This window comes from Callithrix jacchus, chromosome 20 (genome assembly GCF_049354715.1).
Source record: "Callithrix jacchus isolate 240 chromosome 20, calJac240_pri, whole genome shotgun sequence".
Taxonomy (NCBI): Eukaryota; Metazoa; Chordata; class Mammalia; order Primates; family Cebidae; genus Callithrix; species Callithrix jacchus.
In genome coordinates, this window is record NC_133521.1 from 5084878 (window position 1) to 5106754 (window position 21877).

Sequence of the window (21877 nt, forward strand, 5' to 3'; positions counted from 1 at the left end):
AAAATATTTAAAAATGAAATTATATGTTTGGGATTTAATTTAAAATTATCTTGGGTAGAAGGAACTTGTAAGTACGTTTACAGGGGAAACAAGATTGGGCCATATAATAATTGTTGAACCTAGGTGATGGTTAAATATGCACATATTATACTATTCTGTACAATTTTCTGTTTAAAATTTTCCAGAGTAACAAGTTTTAAAAGCTTCTGAAAGTCTTCTTGTACATATGCTAAAGATTTTTGTTATCATTAAATTTATAGCATATTATTTTTAGAAAAGTTTAATAATAAGGTAAAGAAACAGCAGGCAACATGTGCTGAAATTATCATGAATTCATAAAAAGTGGAGAATTGAAATTCTGAGGCAGTTATTAATGAGCAACAAAAATGACAACAGCTAAAGACTTATTTATTACAGTCAGCACTTTTTCCATGTTTCCACATCACTGACTTTCTAACATCCTTTCACATTTACTTCAACATTTACTTCATTAGCAAATGAATACTACGTATAGAGTAAATAAAATTTCATACTTCCTTGGCATTTTAAAACAATTCCAGATTTAAATGCGACTCACCTGCTGTAAAATCTTCAGTCAGATCAATAAATGCATGAGAATGTGGAATTCGCATTTTACTTGCAGTGGTCAATGCTGAATGCCATGATAAATTTCTAAAAAATCAAGTAAAAATACTTTTCTTAAGGTAAACATCAAATGAGCATTGTTTTAAAACAAAAATCTCTGCATGCAAAGCATTTTAAAATTTATTTATTTTTATTGATATATTCAACATATTATAAAATTCTCTTAAAGTGCATTCAGTGGTTTCTAGTATGTTCACAGTGTGCAAGTGTCACTACAATCTAAAGAATTTTCATCATACCAAAAAAGAAATTATGTACTCAATCTTGCCCTATTTTCCCCAACTGGCAACCACAAGTCTGCTTTCTGTCTCTATGCAGGACATTTCACATAAATGGAATCATACACTATGTGGTCTTTTGTGTTTGGCTTCATTCAGTTAGAATGTTTTCAAGTTCATCTATGTTAAAACGTGTATCAATGCCTCAGTTCTTTTTATGGTGGAATAATATTCCATTGCATGGGTTTACATTTTGCTTATCCATTCATCTGAAGATTTGGCTTGTTTCCACTTTTGGGCTGCTACAAACATTCATGTACAAGATTTTATGTGGACATATATTTTAATTCTTTTTGGTATTAAAAAGAATTTTTATGACCTAGGAGAAGTGCTGGGTCATAAAGAAGTATATGTTTAACTTTTTGAGGAACTGTTAAACTGTTTTCCACTTCATCTTACATTTGCACCCTGCAATGTAGATATTCCAGTATCTCCATATCTTGTCTTATTATTGTCCATTTATTTTGTTATAGCTATCGTAGTAGGGGGCATGATAAAGTATTTCATTGTGGTTTGATTTGTATTTTCCTGACAGCTAATGATGCTGAACATGTTTGCTGTGTTTATAGGCCATCAGTATATATTCTCGGGAGAAATGCCTATTCAAATTATTTTCCCATTCTTAAATTGTGTTATTTATTGTTTTACTGCCATCCATCCATCCATCCATCCATCCATCCATTTCTAGAGACGAGGTCTTGCCTTGTTGCCCAGGTTGGTCTCGAACTCCTGGTTTAAAGGGATCCTCCCTTTTCGGCCTCTCAAAGGGCTGGGATTACAAGACTACTGCCCTCAGTCCCTGTTGGTACATTTTAAGAGTTCTTTGTATAATCTGAACATTAGACCTTTATCCAGTACATGACTTGTCTCCTAGGCTGTGGGTTGTCTTTTTACTTACTTTTCTTTTGAGACAGAGTCTCACTCTGTCACCCAGGTTGGAGGGTAGTGGCACAATCTCTCCTCACTGCAACCTCCACCTCCTGGGTTCAAGTGATTTTTCTGCTTCAGCCACCTGAGTGGCTGGGATTATAGGCGTGCGCCACCATGCCCAGATAATTTATTTTTATTTTTCAGTAGAGACAGTGTTCCACCATGTTGGCCAGGCTGATTTTGAACTCTTGAGCTCAGGCAATTCACCCACCTCAGCCTTCCAAAGTGCTGGGATTACAGGTGTGAGCCATCGTGCCTGGATATATTTTACTTTCTTGATAGTACAATTTCTTAATTTTAATTAAGTCCAATTATCTGTTTTTCATATTTTTGCTTGTTCTTTTGGTACTCTGTCAAAGAATCCATTTCCTAATGGAAGGTCATGAAGATTTATCTGTTTTCTTCTAAGGGTTTTATAATTTTAGCAATCATATTTATCTTCTTTAATCTTTTTTTAATGAATCGGAAAATAAATGACAATATCATAGAAGATTTTCTAATATTGTGGAAAATAATAATGAGTCTCTTTTACAAATATTAATTCTAAAGTTTTGGATCATGCAAAATAATAAACTGAGGCCCCTACTTCACACTACATATAAAATTTAATTCAGAATGGATGAAAGGACTAAAAGGCTCTCTGGAAAAGAGTTTGGCAGTTCTTCAAAAAGTTAAACACAAAATTAGCATATGATCCTGCATTTCTACACTTAGCTATATATCGAAAATAACTGAAAATAGGTAAACAAACAAACACTTGAAAAATGAACGTTCTTGGCAGTGCTATTTACAATGGCCCACAAGTGGAAGTAACACAAATGTGGGTTAAATCAGTGGGTAAATGGATAGACAAAATGTCATAGATCTATACAACAGACTATTATTAAGCCATAAAAAGGACTAAATTACCAATACAATATAGACTAGTACAATATGGACAATCCTTAAAAACATACTATGTGAAAAAAGGCAGAAACAAAATGTCACATACTGGAGAATTCCACTTATGTGAAATATTCATAATAGTTAAATCTACAGAGACAGAAAGCAGATTTCTGGTTGTTAGGTGCTGAGAAAAAGAAAAAAGGGAGAGTGACTGCTTAATGCAGGGGTCCCTAAACCTTGTGCTGTGGACTACTACAGGTCCATGGCCTGTTAGGAACCGGGCCACACAGCAGATGAGTGGCAAGCAAGTGAGCATTACCTCATAAGCTCTGCTGCTTGTCAGATCAGAGGCAGCATTAGTTTCTCACACAACTGTGAACCCTACTGTGAACTGCGCATGCAAGGGATCTAGGTTGTGCATTCCTCATGACAATCTAATGCCAATGATTTGAGGTGGAATAATTTTATCCTGAAACCACCCCCACCACCTGGCCTCTGACCCTATCCATGGAAAAATTGTCTTCCATGACACTGATCCCTGGTGCCAAAAAGGTTTGAGACTGCTGGCTAATGGATACAGGGCTCCCTTTGGAGTGATAAAAAGGTATGGGATCCAGATAGGGCTGAGGATTGTGCAAAATTGCAAATGTACTAAATGACACTAAATTGTATACTTTATAAATTATACAACAAGGAATTCTATGATTTAACAGTTTTATGTTATGTGAATTTTATCTTAATAAGAAAAGCCCATAGCACAAGGTTTCTGTTGATCTCTCATTCAGTTTCCACTAATAGTAACATCTTCTATAACCACGATATAAATATCAAAACCAGAAGATAACACTGGTAGTAATTCTATCAACTATAGAAGAAGGAGGAAGTTTAACTAAAATCATTCTCCCATAACTTCTCACTAGGTGAGGATATGCCCATTTATTACCAAGGCTTGACTCAAGTCAGCTTTCTCCAAAAGGTCTTCTCTCTTCTCTTACTGTTTTCCTGCTACACTTTTCGTTCCTAATAGCATTTTGGTTTGCATTAAAGTTACTTTAGAAACTTTCTCTTTGATGCTGTAAAGCTCCCCCAGAAATCTTGATTCATCAATATTTGTAACCACAATGCCTAACCAGGACCTGGCTTCCATGAAATGTCGGCAAATGCCGGCTAGACTGAACCTCAGTCTCGAGAGGCATTTCCTATTTTTCTCTACTTTAGTTGTAATTCGCTACCATTTTCATAGTAATATGTTCCAGTCTAATATGGAACGACAGATACATCACCTCCTCAGAGCAATTTAAGGCTATTTAAGTCCAATTTAATTGTCAACACAGCATCCAACTGACTAGATAGCAAACAAAGTTTGTAACTGTGAATTTGGTTTTGATGTCTTAGAAATCAAAACGACACAATGGACTAATTTGTTCTTAGCAGGTGGAATCTGTGAAAAAGAATAACCATTCATTGGGAGAAAATTTTCTCTACACGAAATGCATTCTACAAACAGCAATCTCTTTCCATAGCCTTCTACAAATATTCTAGTACAAGCGGGGCCTAAACACACTTTAATCTAAGCAAGACAGTAAAATAAAAAACAAGCAGTATTCATACAAACTAGTTTCATTATTTTAACCTGAATTCTGACTAACATAAAGTCATGGTAGTAAGAAAATATTAAATTAAACTGAGAAATTACATTTTGTATATGTTGTAAGGTAATTCATGCCAAACAAGTGATTTATTCTTTCACCCTACACAAGGTTAGAAATCTTTAAAACAGTTTCGCTTATATCCAGTTTAATGACTGATTTACTTCTTTTTAAGATAGGTAATTTATTCATCAGTTCAACAATTTCTAAGCATTAAAGGATTTTAAATTACTAACAAAATAGTCAGACTTGGGTTAAAGATTCTCTGACAAGTTTAACCCAAAGTCATTTCAAAAAACTTTCCTAATGTTGTCAACAGATTCATGTTATAGGCCAAGAATGATTAAAAACACAGACTTTTAAAGAAGGTGGGATTGTTGGAAGGTGGCTGAACAGGAACAGCTCCAGTCTGCAGCTCCCAGCATGATTAAGGCAGAAGGCAGGTGAGTTCTGCATTTCCTACTGAGGTACCCAGTTCATCTCACTGGGACTAGTTGGACAGTAGGTACAACCCACGGAGGGCAAGTGGAAGCAGCGTGGGGTGTTGCCTCACCCGGGAAGTACAAGGGGTCAGAAAGTTCCCTTTCCTAGCCAAGGGATGCCAGGAGGGACTAAGCTGTGAGGAATTCTGCTGTTAGGAATGGTGCACTCTGGCCCAGATACTACACTTCTTCCATGGTCTTTGGAACCTGCAGACCAGGAGATTGCCTATGCCACCAGGGCCCTGGATTTTAAGCACAAAACTGGGTGGCCATTTGGGCAGACACTGAGCTAGCTGCAAGAGTTTTTTTTTTTTTTTTTTCCCATATCCCAGTGGCGCCTGGAATGCCAGCAAGACAGAACTGTTCACTCCCCTAGAAAAGGGGGTGAAGTAAGGGAGCCAAGCAGTCTGCCTCAGTGGGTCCCACACCATGGAGCCCATCAAGCTAAGATCCACTGGACTGAAATTTTTGCTGCCACCACAGCAGTCTGAGGTTGACCAGGGATGCTCGAATTGGTAGGGGGAGGGATGTCAACCACTGCTGAGGCTTGAGTAGGTGGTTTTACCCTCACAGTGTAAACAAAGCCACCCAGTAGGTTGAACTGGATAGAGGCCACCACAGCTCAGCAAGGCCACTGTGGCCAGACTCCCTCCCTAGATTCCCCCTCGCTGGGCAGGGCATCTATGAAAAAGACCAAAAAAAAAAAAAAAAAACCCATTGCAACAAAGGCCAAAATAGACAAATGGGACCTAATTAAACTCCAGAGCTTCTGCACAGCAAAAGAAGCAATCCTTAGAGTGAACCGGCAACCAATAGAATGGGAAAAAATTTTTGCAATCTACCCATCTGACAAAGGGCTAATATCCAGAATCTACAAAGAACTAAAACAGATTTACAAGAAGAAAACAAACAAACCCATTCAAAAGTGGGCAAAGGATATGAACAGACACTTTTCAAAAGAAGACATAGATGAGGCCAACAAACATGAAAAAATGCTGATCATTACTGGTCATTACAGAAATGCAAATCAAAACTACATTGAGATACCATCTCACGGCAGTTAGAATGGAGATCATTAAAAAATCTGGAGACAACAGATGCTGAAGAGGATGTGGAGAATTAAGAACACTTTTACACTGTTGGTGGGAGTGTAAATTAGTTCAACCATTGTGGAAGACAGTGTGGCGATTCCTCAGGGACCTAGAAATAGAAATTCCATTTGACCCAGCAATCCCATTACTGGGTATATATCCAGAGGATTAGAAATCATTCTATTATAAGGACATATGCACATGAATGTTCATTGTGGCACTGTTTACAATAGCAAAGACTTAGAACCAACCCAAATGCCCGTTGATGATATACGGGACAGGGAAAATGTGGCACATATACACCATAGAATACTACGCAGCCATAAAAAAAATGATGAGTTTGTGTCCTTTGTAGAGACATGGATGAACCTGAAAAGCATCATTCTCAGCAAACTGACACAAGAACAGAAAATCAAACACCGCATGTTCTCACTCATAGGTGGGTGTTGAACAATGAGAACACATGGACACAGGGAGAGCATCACACGCTGGGGTCTGTTGGGGGGAACTAGGGGAGGGACAGTGGTGGGGGGAGTTGGGGAGGGATAACATGGGAGAGAAATGCCAGATATAGGTGATGGGGAAGAAGGCAGTAAACCACACTGCCATGTATGTACCTATGCAACAATCCTGCATGTTCTTCACATGTACCCCCAAACCTAAAACACAATAAAATACCAAAAAAAAAAAAAAAAAAGGAAGCAGATCCAGTCAGGGGCTTATAGATAAAATGCCCATCTCCCTCGAACAGAAAACCTGGGGGAAGAAGCGGCTATGGGTGCAGCTTCAGCAGACTTAAAAGACCCTGGCTGGTGGCTCTAAAGAAAGCAGCAGGTCTCCCAGAACAGCATTTGAGGTCATCTAAGGGTCAGACTGCCTCCTCAAGTGGCTCTCTGATCCCTCTGTATCCTGACTGGGAGACACCTCCCAGTAGGTGCTGACAGACACCTCATATAGGAGAACTTGGACTGGCATCTGATGGGTGCCCCTCTGGGACAAAGCTTCCAGAGGAAGGAAAAGGCAGTCTTTGCTGTTCTGAAGCCTCTGTTGGTGATGCCCAAGCAAACAGGATCTGGAGTGGACCTCCAGTAAATGCCAGACTATTAGAAGGAAAACTAACTAACAGAAGGAATAGCATCAACATTCAAGAAAAAGGACATCTACTCAGAGACCTCATCCAAAGGCCACCAACATCAAACACTAATGGTAGATAAAGCAATGAAGGTGGGGGGGGGGGGGAATCAGTGCAAAAAGGCTTAAAATTCTAAAAACCAGAATGTCTCTTCTCTTCCAAAGGATCACAACTCCTTGCCAGGAAGGAAACAACTGGACAGAGAATGCGTTTGATGAATTGACAGAAGTAGGCTTCAGAAGGTTGGTAATAACAAACTCCTCTGAGCTAAAGGAGCATGCTCTAACCCAATGTGAGGAATCTGAGAACCTTCAAAGAAGGTTAGCCAAATTGCTAACTAGAATGACCAGTTTAGAGAAGAATATAAATGACCTGATGGAGCTGAAAAACACAGCACAAGAACTTTGTGAAGCATACATAAGAATCAATAGCCAAATCTATCAAAGTGGAAGAAAGAAATAATAGCAGCAACTAGAGATCAACTTAATGAAATAAAGTGACAAGACAAGATTAGAAGAAAAGAATGAAAAGGAGTGAACAAACCCTCCAAGAAATATGGGACTATGTGAAAAGACCAAATCTATATTTGATTGGTGTACATGAAAGTGATGAGGAGAATGGAACCAACTTGGAAAACAGGATATTATCCAGGAGAACTTCCCCAACCTAGCAAGACAGGCTAAGATTCAAATTGAGGTAATGCAGAGAACACCACAAAGATACTCATCAAGAAGAGTAACCCCAAGACACATAATTGTCAGATTCACCAAGGTTGAAATGAAGGAAAAAATGTTAAGGCCAGCCACAGAGAAAGGTCAGGTTACCCACAAAGGGAAGTCTATCAGACTAACAGCAGATGTCTCTGCAGTAACCCTACAAACTCTAAAAGGAGAATAGGCAATATTCAACATTCTTAAAGAATTTTTAACCCAGAATTTTATATCCAGCCAAACTAAGCTTCATAAGCGAAGGAGAAATAAAATCCTTTACAGACATGCAAATGCTCAGAGATTCTGTCACCACCAGGCCTGTCTTACAACAGCTCCTGAAGAAAGCACTAAACGTGGAAAGGAACAACTGGTACCAGCCACTACAAAAGCATACCAAATTGTAAAGACCATCGACACCATGAAGAAACTGCATCAACTAAATAGGCAAAATAACCAGCTAGCATCATAATGATAGGATCAAATTCACATGTATTAATATTAACCTTAAATGTGTACAGGATAAATGCCCCAATCAAAACACAGAGACTGGCAAATTGGATACAAAATCAAGACCCATCAGTGTGCTGTATTTAGGAGACCCATCTCACATGTAAAGATATATATAGGCTCAAAAGAAAGGGATGGAGGAATATTTACCAAGAAAACAGAAAGAAAAAAAAAAAACAAACAAACAGGGGTTGCAATCCTCGTCTCATAAAACAGACTTTAAACTAACAAAGATAAAAAGAGACAAAGAAGGGCATTACATAATGGTAAAGGAACCAATGCAACAGAAAGAGCTAACATAAATACATATGCACCCAATACAGGAGCACGCAGATTCATAACCAAGTTCTTAGAGACCTACAAAGAGACTCAGACTCTCACACAATAATAGTAGGAGACTTTAACACCCCACTGTCAATATTAGACAGATCAACAAGACAGAAAATTAATAGGGATATTCAGGAGCTGAAACTCAGCTCTGGACCCAGCAGAGCTAATAGACATCTACAGAACTCTCCATGCCAAATCAACAGAAGGTACATACTTCTCAGCATCACATTGTACTTATTCTAAAACTGACCACATAATTGGAAGTAAAACACTCCTCAGCAAATGCAAAATAACAGAAATCATAATAGTCTCTCAGGCCACACTCAATCAAATCAGAACTCAAGATGAAGAAACTCACTCAAAACTGCAAAACTACATGTAAACTGAACAACCTGCTCCTGAAAGACTACTGAGTAAATAGTGAAGATACAGCAGAAATAAAGAAGTTACTTGAAACCAATGAGAACAAAGATACAATGTACCAGAATCTCAGGGACACATTTAAGGCAGTGTCTAGAGGGAAATTTACAGCACAAAATGCCCACAAGAAAAAGCAAGAAAAATCTAAAATCAGTATCCTATCATAACAATTAAAAGAACAAGAGAAGCAAGAGTATACAAATTCAACAGCTAGCAGAAGAAAGGAAATAACCAAGATTAGAGCAGAACAGAAGGAGATAGAGACACAAAATTCCCGTTTAAAAAAAAAAAAAATCAATGTATCCAGGAGATGGATTTTTGAAAGGATCAATAAAATAGATAGAGTGCTAGCCATACTAATAAAAAAAGGGAGAAGAAAAAAAGGCAAAGAATCAAATAGATGCAATAAAAAATGATAAAGGGTATATCACCACTGATCCCGCAGAAATACAAACTACCATCAGAGAATACTATAAACATCTATACACAAATAAACTAGAAAATCAAGAAGAAATAGATAAATTCCTGGACAGATACACCCTCCCAAGTCTAAACCAAAAAGAAGTGGAATCCCTGAATAGGCCAATAACAGGTTCTGAAATCAAAGCAGTAATTAATAGCCTACCAACTAAAAAAGGTACAGGACCAGACAGATTAACAGCCGAATTCTATCAGAGATACAAAGAGGAGCTGGTACCATTCCTTCTGAAACTATTCCAAACAATAGTAAAAGAGGGAAGTCTCCCTAACGTATTTAATAAGGCCAGAATCATCCTGATACCAGAACCTGGAAGAGACATAATAAAAAAAGAAAATTTCAGGCCAATATCCCTGATGAATATTGATGCGAAAATCCTCAATACAATACTGGCAAACCGAATCCAGCAGCACATCAAAAGCTTTTCTACCATGATCAAGTCACTTCATTCCTGGGATGCAAGGCTGGTTCAACATATGCAAATCAATAAATGTAATCCATCACATAAACAGAGCCAAAGACAAAAACCACATGATTATCTCAATAGATACAGAAAAGGCCCTCAATAAAATTAAACACCCTTTATACCAAAAACTCTCAATAAACTAGGTACTGATAGAATGTATCTCAAAATAATAAGAGCCATTTATGACAAACCCACAGCCAATGTCATACTGAATGGGGGAAAAAAACTGGAAGGATTCCCTTTGAAAACTGGCACAAGACAAGGAAGTCCTCTCTCACCACTCCTATTCAACACGGTATTGGAAGTTCTGGCCAGGGCAATCAGGCAAGAGAGGAAAATAAAGGGTATTCAGATAGGAATAGAGGAAGTCAAATTGTCTCTGTTTGCAGATGACATAATTGTATACTTAGAAAACCCCATTGTCTCAGCTCCAAATCTCCTTAAGCTGATAAGCAACTTTAGAAAAGTCTCAGGATACAAAATCAATGTGCAAAATTCACAAGCATTCCTATACACCAATAAGAAATAAATGGAGAGCCAAAATCTCCCATTCACAACTGCTACAAACAGAATAAATAAATAAATAGCAATAGAACTTACAAGGGATGTGAAGGACCTCTTCAAGGAGAACTACAAACCACCGCTCAAGGAAATAAGAGAGGACACCCAAATGGAAAAATGTTTCATGCTCATGGAAAGGAAGAATCAATATCATGAAAATGGCCATACTGCCCAAAGTAATTTATAAATTCAATGCAATCCCCATCAAGCTACCATTGACTTTCTTCACAGAATTAGAAAAAACTACTTTACATTTCATATGGAACCCAAAAAAAGTCCACAAAACAAAGACAATCCTAAGCAAAGGAACAAAGCTGGAGGCATCAAGCTACCTGACTTCAAACTAAACTACAAAGCTATAGTAACCAAAACGGCATGGTACTGGTACCAAAACACACATATAGACCAATGGAACTGAACAGAGGCCTCAGAAATAATGCCACACATCTACAACAATCTATTCTTTGATAATCCTGACAAAAACAAGCAATGAGGAAAGGATTCCCTATTTAATAAATGGTGTTGGGAAAACTGGCTAGCCATATGCAGAAAACTAAAACTGGATTCCTTCCTTACACGTTATGCAAAAATTAACTCCAGATGGATTAGAGACTTAAATGCAAGACTTAAAACCATAAAAACCCTAGAAGAAAACCTAAGCAATACCATTCAGGACACAGGCATGGACAAAGACTTCATGACTAAAACACCAAAAGCAATGGCCACAAAAGCCGAAATTGACAAATGGGATATAATTAAACCAAAGAGCTTCTGCACAGCATATAGAAACTACCATCAAAGTGAACAGGCAACCTACAGAATTGGAGAAAACTTTTGCAATCTATCCACCTGACAAAGGGCTAATATCCAGAATCTATAAATAACTTAAATAAATGTACAAGAAAAAAACCAACAACCACATCAAAAAGTGGGCAAAGGATATGAACTGACACTTCTCAAAAGAAGACACTTATGTAGCCAACAAACAAATGAGAAAAAGCTCATCATCACTGGTCATTAGAGAAATCCAGATTAAAACCTCAATGAAATACCATCTCATGCCAGTTAGAATGGCAATCATTAAAATGTCAGGAAATAACACATGCTGGAAAGGATGTGGAGAAATAGGAAACCCTTTTACACTGTTGGTGGGAGTGTAAATTAGTTCAACCATTGTGGAAGACAGTGTGGCGATTCATCAAGGATCCAGACCAGAGATACCATTTGACCCAGCAATCCCATTACTGGGTATAGACCCAAAGGATTATAAATCATTCTACTATAAAGGAATATGCACACATATTTATTGTGGCACTGTTTACCATAGCAAAGACTTGGAATCAACCCAAATGCTCATCAATGATAGACTAAATAAAGAAAATGTGGACATATATACCATGGAATACTCTGCAGCTATAGAAAAGGATGAGTTCATGTTCTTTGCAGAGACATGAATAAAGCTGGAAACCATCATCCTCAGCAAACTAACACAAGAACAGAAAACCAAACACTGAATGTTCTCACACATAAGTGGGAGTTGAACAATGAGAACACATGGACACAGGGAGGGAAGCATCACACACCAGGGCCTGTCAGGCGTTTGGGGGCTAGGGGAGGGCTAGCACTAGGAGAAATACCTTATGTAGACGACGTGTTGATGGGTACACCTAACTACCATGGCATGGGTATACCTATGTAACAAACCTGCATGTTCTGCACATATATCCCAGAACTTAAGGTATAATAAATTAAAACAAGCAAACAAAACAAAACAAAAACCCAGACTTTACAGAGTAACACTCTATGAGGTTGATCATGTGGCTCTGTCTCTAAATGCTACCTGAGAAGTTACCAATCTCATTCCCTATAAAATTTTTAGTAGGCTTACTCTGAAATAAGTTATAGCTAAAATTTTAGAAAAACTCAACTACCTAGTGATATTTTTTCCTAGGAGCTATTTAACCAAATGCTGATTTCAAAGGAAGAATCTAGAAAAGTGATAAATCAAAATCATAAAGGGACAGATATCAGCCAAATTCAGCACAATGATGTGTTTAATTTGACCCATATATTCCTTTGCGAATGTTAAATTCATTGCCAGAACTTATAAAGAAAATTTTATTTCATATAAAATTCTGGATTTTCAGCTTCTCTTGAAATATCAGAAATATCAGAAGGTCTGGCAACCAACTGGCTTTGTTCAGACAGAGCTAGTGCCTAAAAACAACCTAAGTGTTAATTTTCCCAAACTGCTTCACTCACTCTGGTTTCCTTCCTGGCTCCTGACAAATATGAATTTGTCACTCCTAACAATATATTAATTACCATCTTGCCTGTTTGAACATTTAAAATCAACATTTAAATTCTCCACAGTATTTTGAGTTTTATACTTATTTTTTTATACTATGCTTTGCTATTTTACAGTTATACCTCTTAAAAGGCAGAAGTTGATCCTTAGAGTTTATTTTATACAGTGTCTACCATTCTGATATTTATCAAAGGTGTACAGAAAATGGAAAAACAATAGTTTCTTTTTGTGGTGCATTTTAAGATGGATGAAAACTGAAAATACATACATACATATATATATGTATGTATAATGAGAATTAAAATGTTTACAAGTTTATAGTTGAAAATATTTGTTTGTCTCTCTACCTTTGAAGCTGCTCTTTGGAACTGGCTAGCCATATGCAGAAAATGGAAACTGGACCCCTTTTGTATACCATATACAAATATTAACTCAAGATGGATTAAACACGAACTGGGGCCTTTCAGAGGACTCAACTATAAAAACCCTAGAAGAAAATATAGGCAATACCATTGAAGGTACAGGATGAGAAAACATTTCATGATGTAAACGCTGAAAGCATTACAACAAAAGTAAAAACTGACACTTGACAAATGGGACCTAATAAAACTAAAGAGGTTCTTCTGCACAACAAAAGAAACTATCATCCCAGTGAACTGACAGCCTACAGAATGGGGGAATTTTTTTTTTGAGACAATCTTGCTTCGTCGCTAGGCACCAGGCTGGAGTCCAGTGGCTCGATCTCGGGTCACTACAACCTCCACCTTCTGGGTTCAAGCAATTCTTGATGGATAGATTGTAAAAGTTTTCTCCCATCTGACAAAGGTCTAATAAACAGAGTCTTACAGAAACATAACCAAATTTACAAGGAAAAAAAATTAAAAAGTGGGCAAAGGAAATGAACAGAAACTTATCAAAAAACCACATTCATATGGCCAAAAACCATGAAAAGAAGCTCAGCATCACTGATTATCAGAGAAATGTAAATCAGAACCACAATGAGATATCATCTCATGCCAGTAGGAATAGTGATTAATAAGTCAAAAAACAATAGATTCTGGCAAGGTTGTGGAGAAAAGGTAATACTTTTGCACTGTTGGTGAGAGTATAAGTTAGTTCAATCATTGTAGAGTACGGTGTGGTGATTCTTCAAAGACCTAGAGGCAGGAACACCATTTGACCTAGCAATCCCATTACTGGGTATACACCCAAATGAATATAAATCATTCTATTATATAGATATATGCATGCATATGTTCCTTGCTGCACTATTCACAATAGCAGACATGGAATAACACAGAAACAGAAAACCAAACAATGTATGTTCTCGCTTATAAGTAGGAGCTGAATGATGAGAACACATGGACACCTCAGGGGGAACAACACGAACTGGGGCCTTTCAGAGGCAGGGGTTATGGGGGAGAGTATCAGGAAGAATAGGTACGGGATGATGGGCTTAACACCTAGATGATAAGATTATCTGTGCAGCAAACCACTGTGGCACACATTTACCTGTATAACAAACCTGAACATCCTGCACATGTACCCCTGAACTTAAAAGTTGAAGAAAAAAAAAATAAAGTTGCTCTTTGTACAAATTATAGTTTTTCAGCAATAAAAAGTAGATACCATATTTTTAAAGCAACTGAATTCTCATAAAGTATAATCTTCTCCTATATGTGCCCAACTCCATTTGAAGGCTAAAGTCACAAATAAAAACCACTCTGATTACAAAAAATGTGAAACAAAGAAGAAAAATAGGCCATGTTGGGGTGTTTTCATTAACATTTCTTGACCTCTGTAGAAACCCCAATTACCAGCTTTTCCCCCACAGGAAACAAAATTATGTCAAAGTGTTCTAATTTGTGGACATCACCACCCTTAATCTCAAAGAATAGCATTTATCAAAGGATGAATTTAAATGTAATTAACGTCAACTGTGGCTTTTGGTTGCCTATGCTATTTTTTGTATGACTGCGAATCTACCCACTTTTGAATGATCAGCTTATATTCAGTTATCATTATTTAAGATATCCAGGTAAAAGCAGTTACTCAGAGATGGTTCTGGCATGAAGAATCTACTTTTCCAAGCTGCCTAGTTCTTTAGTCCAGTTATCTTCAAACATCTTTACTCATATATACTTCAAAACAATTTTGAAAAATTATATACCAGCTAACACATTAAATAATTTCCAAGAAAACAATCTGTTTTCATCAGCATAAGTAGCTGAAAAATAGGTAATATTTCAATCTATTAAACTTATTAAAATTTTAAAATAAAATGATTACTTTAATGCATACAGTGGAATATAAATACAGCTGAATTGTTATCCATTCCCCATTATCTACAAAAGAATTCCAAAACAAAGAAAAAACATATGAAGTTCTGAAGTTCTTCTTGAATATTCAGAAATTGTACATCTTTCCCTTTTATCTTTGAAATTTGAACTTCCATTCCATTTTTCTTAGAAAACTTTATTATGATGTAAAATGATTTTATATGTGAAGTCTTTTTTTTGGAAGGGGATAGAGTCTCGCTCTGCATCCAGGCTGGAGTGTAATGGCATGATCGTGGCTCACTGCAACCTCTGCCACCCGGGTCCCAGTTCAAGCAATTATCCTATCTCAGACTCCCAAGTAGCTGGGATTACATGCATGAGCCATCATGCCCCACTAATTTTTGTATTTTTTTTTAGTAGAGACAGGGTTTCACCATGTTGGTCAGTCTGGTCTTGAACTCCTGACCTTGTGATCTGCCAACCTCAGCCTCCCAAAGTGCTGGGAGTACAGGTCTGAGCCACCACACCTGGCCTATATGTGAAGTCTTTTTAGTGATGGTTCTAGGGTAATTCTCCAAACAAAGAATACATTTATGAACTGGCATATAAAATAAAGTTTGCATTTAATTGGTTTTGTTCATGGATCTCAGTGTTTAAAGAAAACTTTCTTTAAAGTTGAATTATTTAAACTATCAGTATACAAGTGATGAAAATACATATTATTTAGTTTGATAACTAATTGAACCAAAGGTAAAATTTTATTTAAATGTATTTTAAAGAGTGATGAATGAAGCTTTAAAATATATTAGTTTATTTATCCTTAAAATAAAATGTCTTCTTGCTACAATGAGACAGTATCCAGGCAAAAAATCTATTCTTACTTTTCATTTTCACAGATGTAAATGCTAAGAAATCTTGCTCATATAAAAAGGCAATTAGAATGAAAGGAGGTTATTACAGCAAGGATTCTCAGTTTTTTGAACCCCTTTGTAGTCAAATCATAAAACATCATAGTTACTTCTTAACAAAAATTACTTTCAGTGCTCTATCCATTAGGTCTTCCTTTAAGCTGTACAAAGCAAGCAGCTGGAAAGCCCTCGAGTCGTAAAAGGATGCATAATCCATTCATTAGTCCCATTTACCTTCTCAATTTTTGCAAAGTAAACCAAAGGCATTGTGGGCATCACCACCATTAATCTCAAAGAATAGCATTCATCAAAGGATGAATTTATCAAATAACTATAACATTTAGCAAATAACTAAAAGCATGATTTAAAAATAAATATTAGCTATACCAATTACCCTTCATTTAGAGGCACCTCATTTAACCAAGTAAAGGTATACTAATAAAGAGTTTGAGAAATCTTTTTAATGTATCTTTGCCAATAATATACAGTTTAATAAAATATTTCCACATTATCGTATGCTTTAATATATTTTGATTGAAATTTTCCTGGAAATGTAATATTGAGAAACTGTTATTTTTTTTTAGGTGTGATGAACAGGTTATGATTATATATTTTTGAAAACAAATCCTTAGCTGGATGCAGTGTCTATCACCTGTAATCCCAGCTATTCAGGAGGCTGAGGTGGGAGGATTACTTGAGGCTAGGGGTTCAAGACCAGCCTAAGCAATCCTATCTCCAACAAAAATTTTTAAAAATTAGCCAGGCATGATGGCATGCATCTGCAGTCACAGCTACTCAGGAGGCTGAGGCAGAAGGATTTCTTGAGGACAGAATTTCAAAGCTGCAATGAGCTATGATCATACCACTGCACTCCAGCCTGGATGACAGAGTGAGACTCCATCTCCAAAAAAAAAAAACCCCTTATCTCTTAAGGATATATATAGCAATATTACAGATTCAAAATGTCCAAGGTGTAAAAAAAGGAAAATGGAAGAAAAATTGTGTATGAAAAAATTACTGGGTATAAGCTGGTAATTGCTGAAGCCGGGTGACAGGTACGTTCTATTAGATGCATATTCATTGTCTCATTCTCGCTACCTTTTTATATGTTTGAAATGTTCCATAATAAAGTGTAAGGAAAAAACAAAAACAAATTTAGAGCTGCTGATCTACTTCATTCAATTTACAGAAAATGTCTGCCACATAACCCAATTAGCCAAGCCAGTCCTTACTATAAATGCTGTTTCCAAATGAAAGTTATTTTCTGCCAGAAAGAGTCTGACCTCGTTTTCAATTCAAATAAACGTGCTAATATGTGTTTCAAGGAACATTATAAAAACTGCTGAGAAATGACTCAATGTGTATTGTAGGACATAATGCTAAAAGCAGTAAAGATTACAATAATGTAAGTCAGATAAAATTGATTTATATACTTTTATAAAACAGGTTATAAAAATAAGATTGTAAAGCAACATGCCATTTCTTATTAATTAACTTACAGCAATGCAATATAATGCAGCTAAAATAATTTATGTTACAAGAAATATGATCAAAGATGTAATAGTCCTCGCCTTAAAAATCTTGTTGCAAAAAAAAAAAAAATGTAATAGTCCTTCAGTAAATGTACGTGCATAGTAAACTGTGGCTATGGCTTTTGCAGTACTTAGCATATACAAAAAAGAATAACACCATGCCCTTCTCATTTCCTCAAACATAACAAACTTTTCCTAAGACTTTAATAAAAGAAGAAGCTATATGCTGCAAAAAAATTATTTGGCTCAGAAGCAAACATGTAAATTTATATATTAGGCCATAGCAGTATTGAATTCACAGGATACAGAAAATGGTAAATGAAAATTTCATAAGATAAAATAAGATGCTTGACTTTAAATGAAATTTTCTTGACATAATTTTACAAAATATGCTGCATTATAGAAAAAAATGCATAACAAGTATGAAACAAATTATGCAAAATTTTATCCAAGAGTTTGATAGTCCTAGAGAACATTCCAGTCACATCTGCGACAATTATTGTCACCTTCCAAAATCACTTTGGCATGAAAGCTACCTTCTTTCCAATTAATGATGCGTCCTGGGATATAGGGATAAGAAGGGCTATAAGATCTGCTTTTTGGAATTCGAATTTTCTTACAAAAGCTTTATTTTCTTTGCTCTCCCAAGGGTCTCTCTCAACAATAATGGATTTTTTGATAGTATTCAAATAATGAAACAGCCAAAGTCATTAAAACAAAAACTATCATACTACCACAGCCTCACTCCAGTGCATCTGAATTCAGCATGTATCAATGTGGACCATAATGCCTGCCTTTGTAGGCAAGCTTCATGTTAAGAGAAGTGTACATTTGAAAAAAAAAAAAGAAAGAAAAACTGTAAGTTCTATTAGTTTGGGTTATCTCAGTTAATCATAAAAGATTTCTCAGGCCAGGCATGGTGGCTCATGTCTGTAATCCCAGCACTTTGGAAGGCTGAGGCAGGCAGATCATGAGGTCAGGACTTCAAGACTAGCCTGACTAACCTGGTAAAATCCTGCCGCTATTAAAAAAAATACAAAAATTAGCCAGCTGTGGTGGCTTGTGCCTGTAATCCCAGTTAATCTAGAGGCTCAGGCCAGAGAATCACTTGAACCCAAGAGGAGGAGGTTGCAGTCAGCCAAGATTGCACCACCGCGGAATCTCCATTGCACCATTGCGCCACTCCAACCTGGACCACAGAGCTAGACTCTGTCTCAAAGTCTCAAAAAAAAAAAAAACAAAGAAAAAGAAAAAAGATTTCTCCCATGTTTGATATTTGTGAGTTTTTACACACCAGCAAATCACCATTAAAAGTAGAAAATTAAGAGACAAAGAAGGCCATTACATAATGGTAAAAGGATCGATACAACAAGAAGAGCTAATGATCCTAAACATATATGGACCCAATACAGGAGCACCGAGATACATAAGGCAAGTTCTTAACGACTTACAAAGAGACTTAGACCCCCACACAATAATAGTGGGAGACTTTAACATTCCACTGACAATATTAGACAGATCAACCAGACAGAAAATTAACAAGGATATCCAGGGTTTGAACTCAGACCTGGAGCAAGCAAACCTGATAGGCATTTACAGAACTCTCCACTCCAAATCCACAGAATATACATTCTTCTCAGCACCACATCACACCTACTCTAAAATTGACCACATAATTGAAAGTAAAGCACTGCTCAGCAAATGCAAAACAACTGAAATCATAACAAACAGCCTCTCAGACCATAGTGCAATCAAGTTAGAACTCAGAATTCAGAAACCAACCCAGAACTGCACAGCTTCATGGAACTGAACAACTGGCTCTTGAATGTTGACTGGATAAACAACGAAATGAAGGCAGAAATAAAGAAGTTCTTCGAAACCAATGAGAACGAAGACACAACGTGCCAGAACCTCTGGGACACATTTAAAGCAGTCTCTAGAGGAAAGTATATAGCAATAAGTGCCCATATGAGGAGAATGGAGAGATCCAAAATTGACACCCTAACGTCAAAATTGAAAGAGCTAGAGGAGCAAGATCAAAAAATCTCAAAACCTAGCAGTAGACAAGAAATAACTAAGATCAGAGCTGAACTGAAGGAGATTGAGACACAAAAAACCCTTCAATAAATCCAAGAGCTGGTTTTTTGAAAAGATCAACAAAATAGACCACTAGCCAGATTGATTAAAAAGAAAAGAGAGACCCACCAAATAGATGCAATAAAAAATGATAAAGGGGAAATCACCACAGATTCCACAGAAATTCAAACCATCATCAGAGAATATTAAAAACAACTCTATGCACATAAACTAGAAAACCTGAAAGAAATGGATAAATTCCTGGACTCCTGTGTCCACCCAAGCCTAAACCAGTAGGAAGCTGAAACTATGAATAGACCAATAACAAGGGCAGAAGTCGAGGCAGCAATTAAGAGCCTACCACACAAAAAAAGCCCAGGTCCAGATGGGTTCACAGCCGAATTCTACCAGACACACAAAGAGGAGCTGGTACCATTTCTTCTGAAACTATTCCAAATAATCCAAAAAGAAGGAATCCTTCCCAAATCATTCTATGAGACCAATATCATCCTGATACCAAAACCGGGCAGAGACCCAACAAGAAAAGAAAACTTCAGGCCAATATCCATGATGAACATAGATGCAAAAATCTTCAATAAAATATTGGCAAGCCGAATGCAACAGCAAATCAAAAAACTTATTCATCATGATCAAGTAGAATTCATCCCGGGATGCAAGGCTGGTTCAACATACGCAAGTCTATAAACGTAATTCACCACATAAACAGAACCAAAAACAAAAACCACATGATTATCTCAATTGACGCAGAGAAGGCATTTGACAAAATTCAACAGCCCTTTATGCTAAAAACCCTCAATAAACTCGGTATCGATGGAACGTATCTCAAAGTAATAAAAGCTATTTATGACAAACCAACAGCCAATATCATACTGAATGGGCAAAAACTGGAAGCATTCCCTTTGAAATCCGGCACTAGACAAGGATGCCCACTGTCACCACTCCTATTCAATATAGTACTGGAAGTTCTAGCCAGAGCAATCAGGCAAGAAAAAGAAATAAACGGTATTCAAATAGAAAAGGTGGAAGCCAAATGGTCTCTATTTGCAGACGACATGATAGTATACCTAGAAGACCCCATCGCCTCAGCCCAAAAACTCCTGAAACTGATAAGCAACTTCAGCAAAGTCTCAGGATATAAAATCAATGTGCAAAAATCACAAGCCTTCCTCTACACCAATAACAGACTTAAAGAGAGCCAAATCAAGAACAAACTGCCATTCACAATTGCTACAAAAAGAATAAAATACCTTGGAATACAACTCACAAGGAACGTAAGGGACCTCTTCAGGGAAAACTACAAACCACTGCTCAACGAAGTCAGAGAGGACACAAACAGATGGAGAAACATTCCATGTTCATGGTTAGGAAGAATTAATATTGTAAAAATGGCTATACTGCCAAAAGTAATTTACAGAATCAATGCTATACCCATCAAGCTACCACTGACTTTCTTCACAGAACTGGAAAAAACCACCATGAACTTCATATGGAACCAAAAGAGAGCCCGCATAGCCAAGTCAATTCTAAGCAAAAAGAACACAGCTGGGGGCATCACACTACCGGATTTCAAACTATACTACAAGGCTACAGTAATCAAAACAGCATGGTACTGGTACCAAAACAGAGATATAGACCAATGGAACAGAACAGAGGCATCAGAGACAACACAACATAGCTACAACCATACAATCTTTGATAAACCCGACAAAAACAAGCAATGGGGAAAGGATTCCCTGTTCAACAAATGGTGCTGGGAAAACTGGCTAGCCAAGTGCAGAAAGCAGAAACTGGACCCCTTCCTGACACCTTACACCAAAATTAACTCCAGATGGATTAAAGACTTAAACATAAGACCTGGCACCATAAAAACCCTAGAAGGAAATCTAGGCAAAACCATCCAGGACATAGGAGTAGGCAAGGACTTCATGACCAAAACACCGAAAGCATTGGCAACAAAAGCCAAAATAGACAAATGGGACCTAATCAAACTCCACAGCTTCTGCACAGCAAAAGAAACAGTCTCTAGAGTGAATCGGCAACCAACAGAATGGGGAAAAATTTGTGCAGTTTACCCTCTGACAAAGGGCTGATATCCAGAATTTACAAAGAACACAAACAGATTTACAGGAAAAAAACAAACAAGCCCATTCAAAATTGGGCAAAGGATATGAACAGACACTTTAAAAAAG

At 37.0% G+C, this 21877-nt stretch overlaps 1 protein-coding gene across 2 annotated transcripts in view; it reads right to left on the reverse strand.

Annotated features, from left to right (window-relative positions):
* The window catches only part of ITFG1 (integrin alpha FG-GAP repeat containing 1), a 310341-nt gene that overhangs the window by 271128 nt on the left and 17336 nt on the right, over nucleotides 1-21877 (reverse strand). For both annotated transcript variants that reach the window (XM_035282693.3, XM_002760922.6), the window contains one exon: nucleotides 578-672. In XM_035282693.3, coding sequence (XP_035138584.1) covers nucleotides 578-672 — 95 coding nt within the window. The remainder of the gene's footprint in view (nucleotides 1-577; nucleotides 673-21877) is intronic.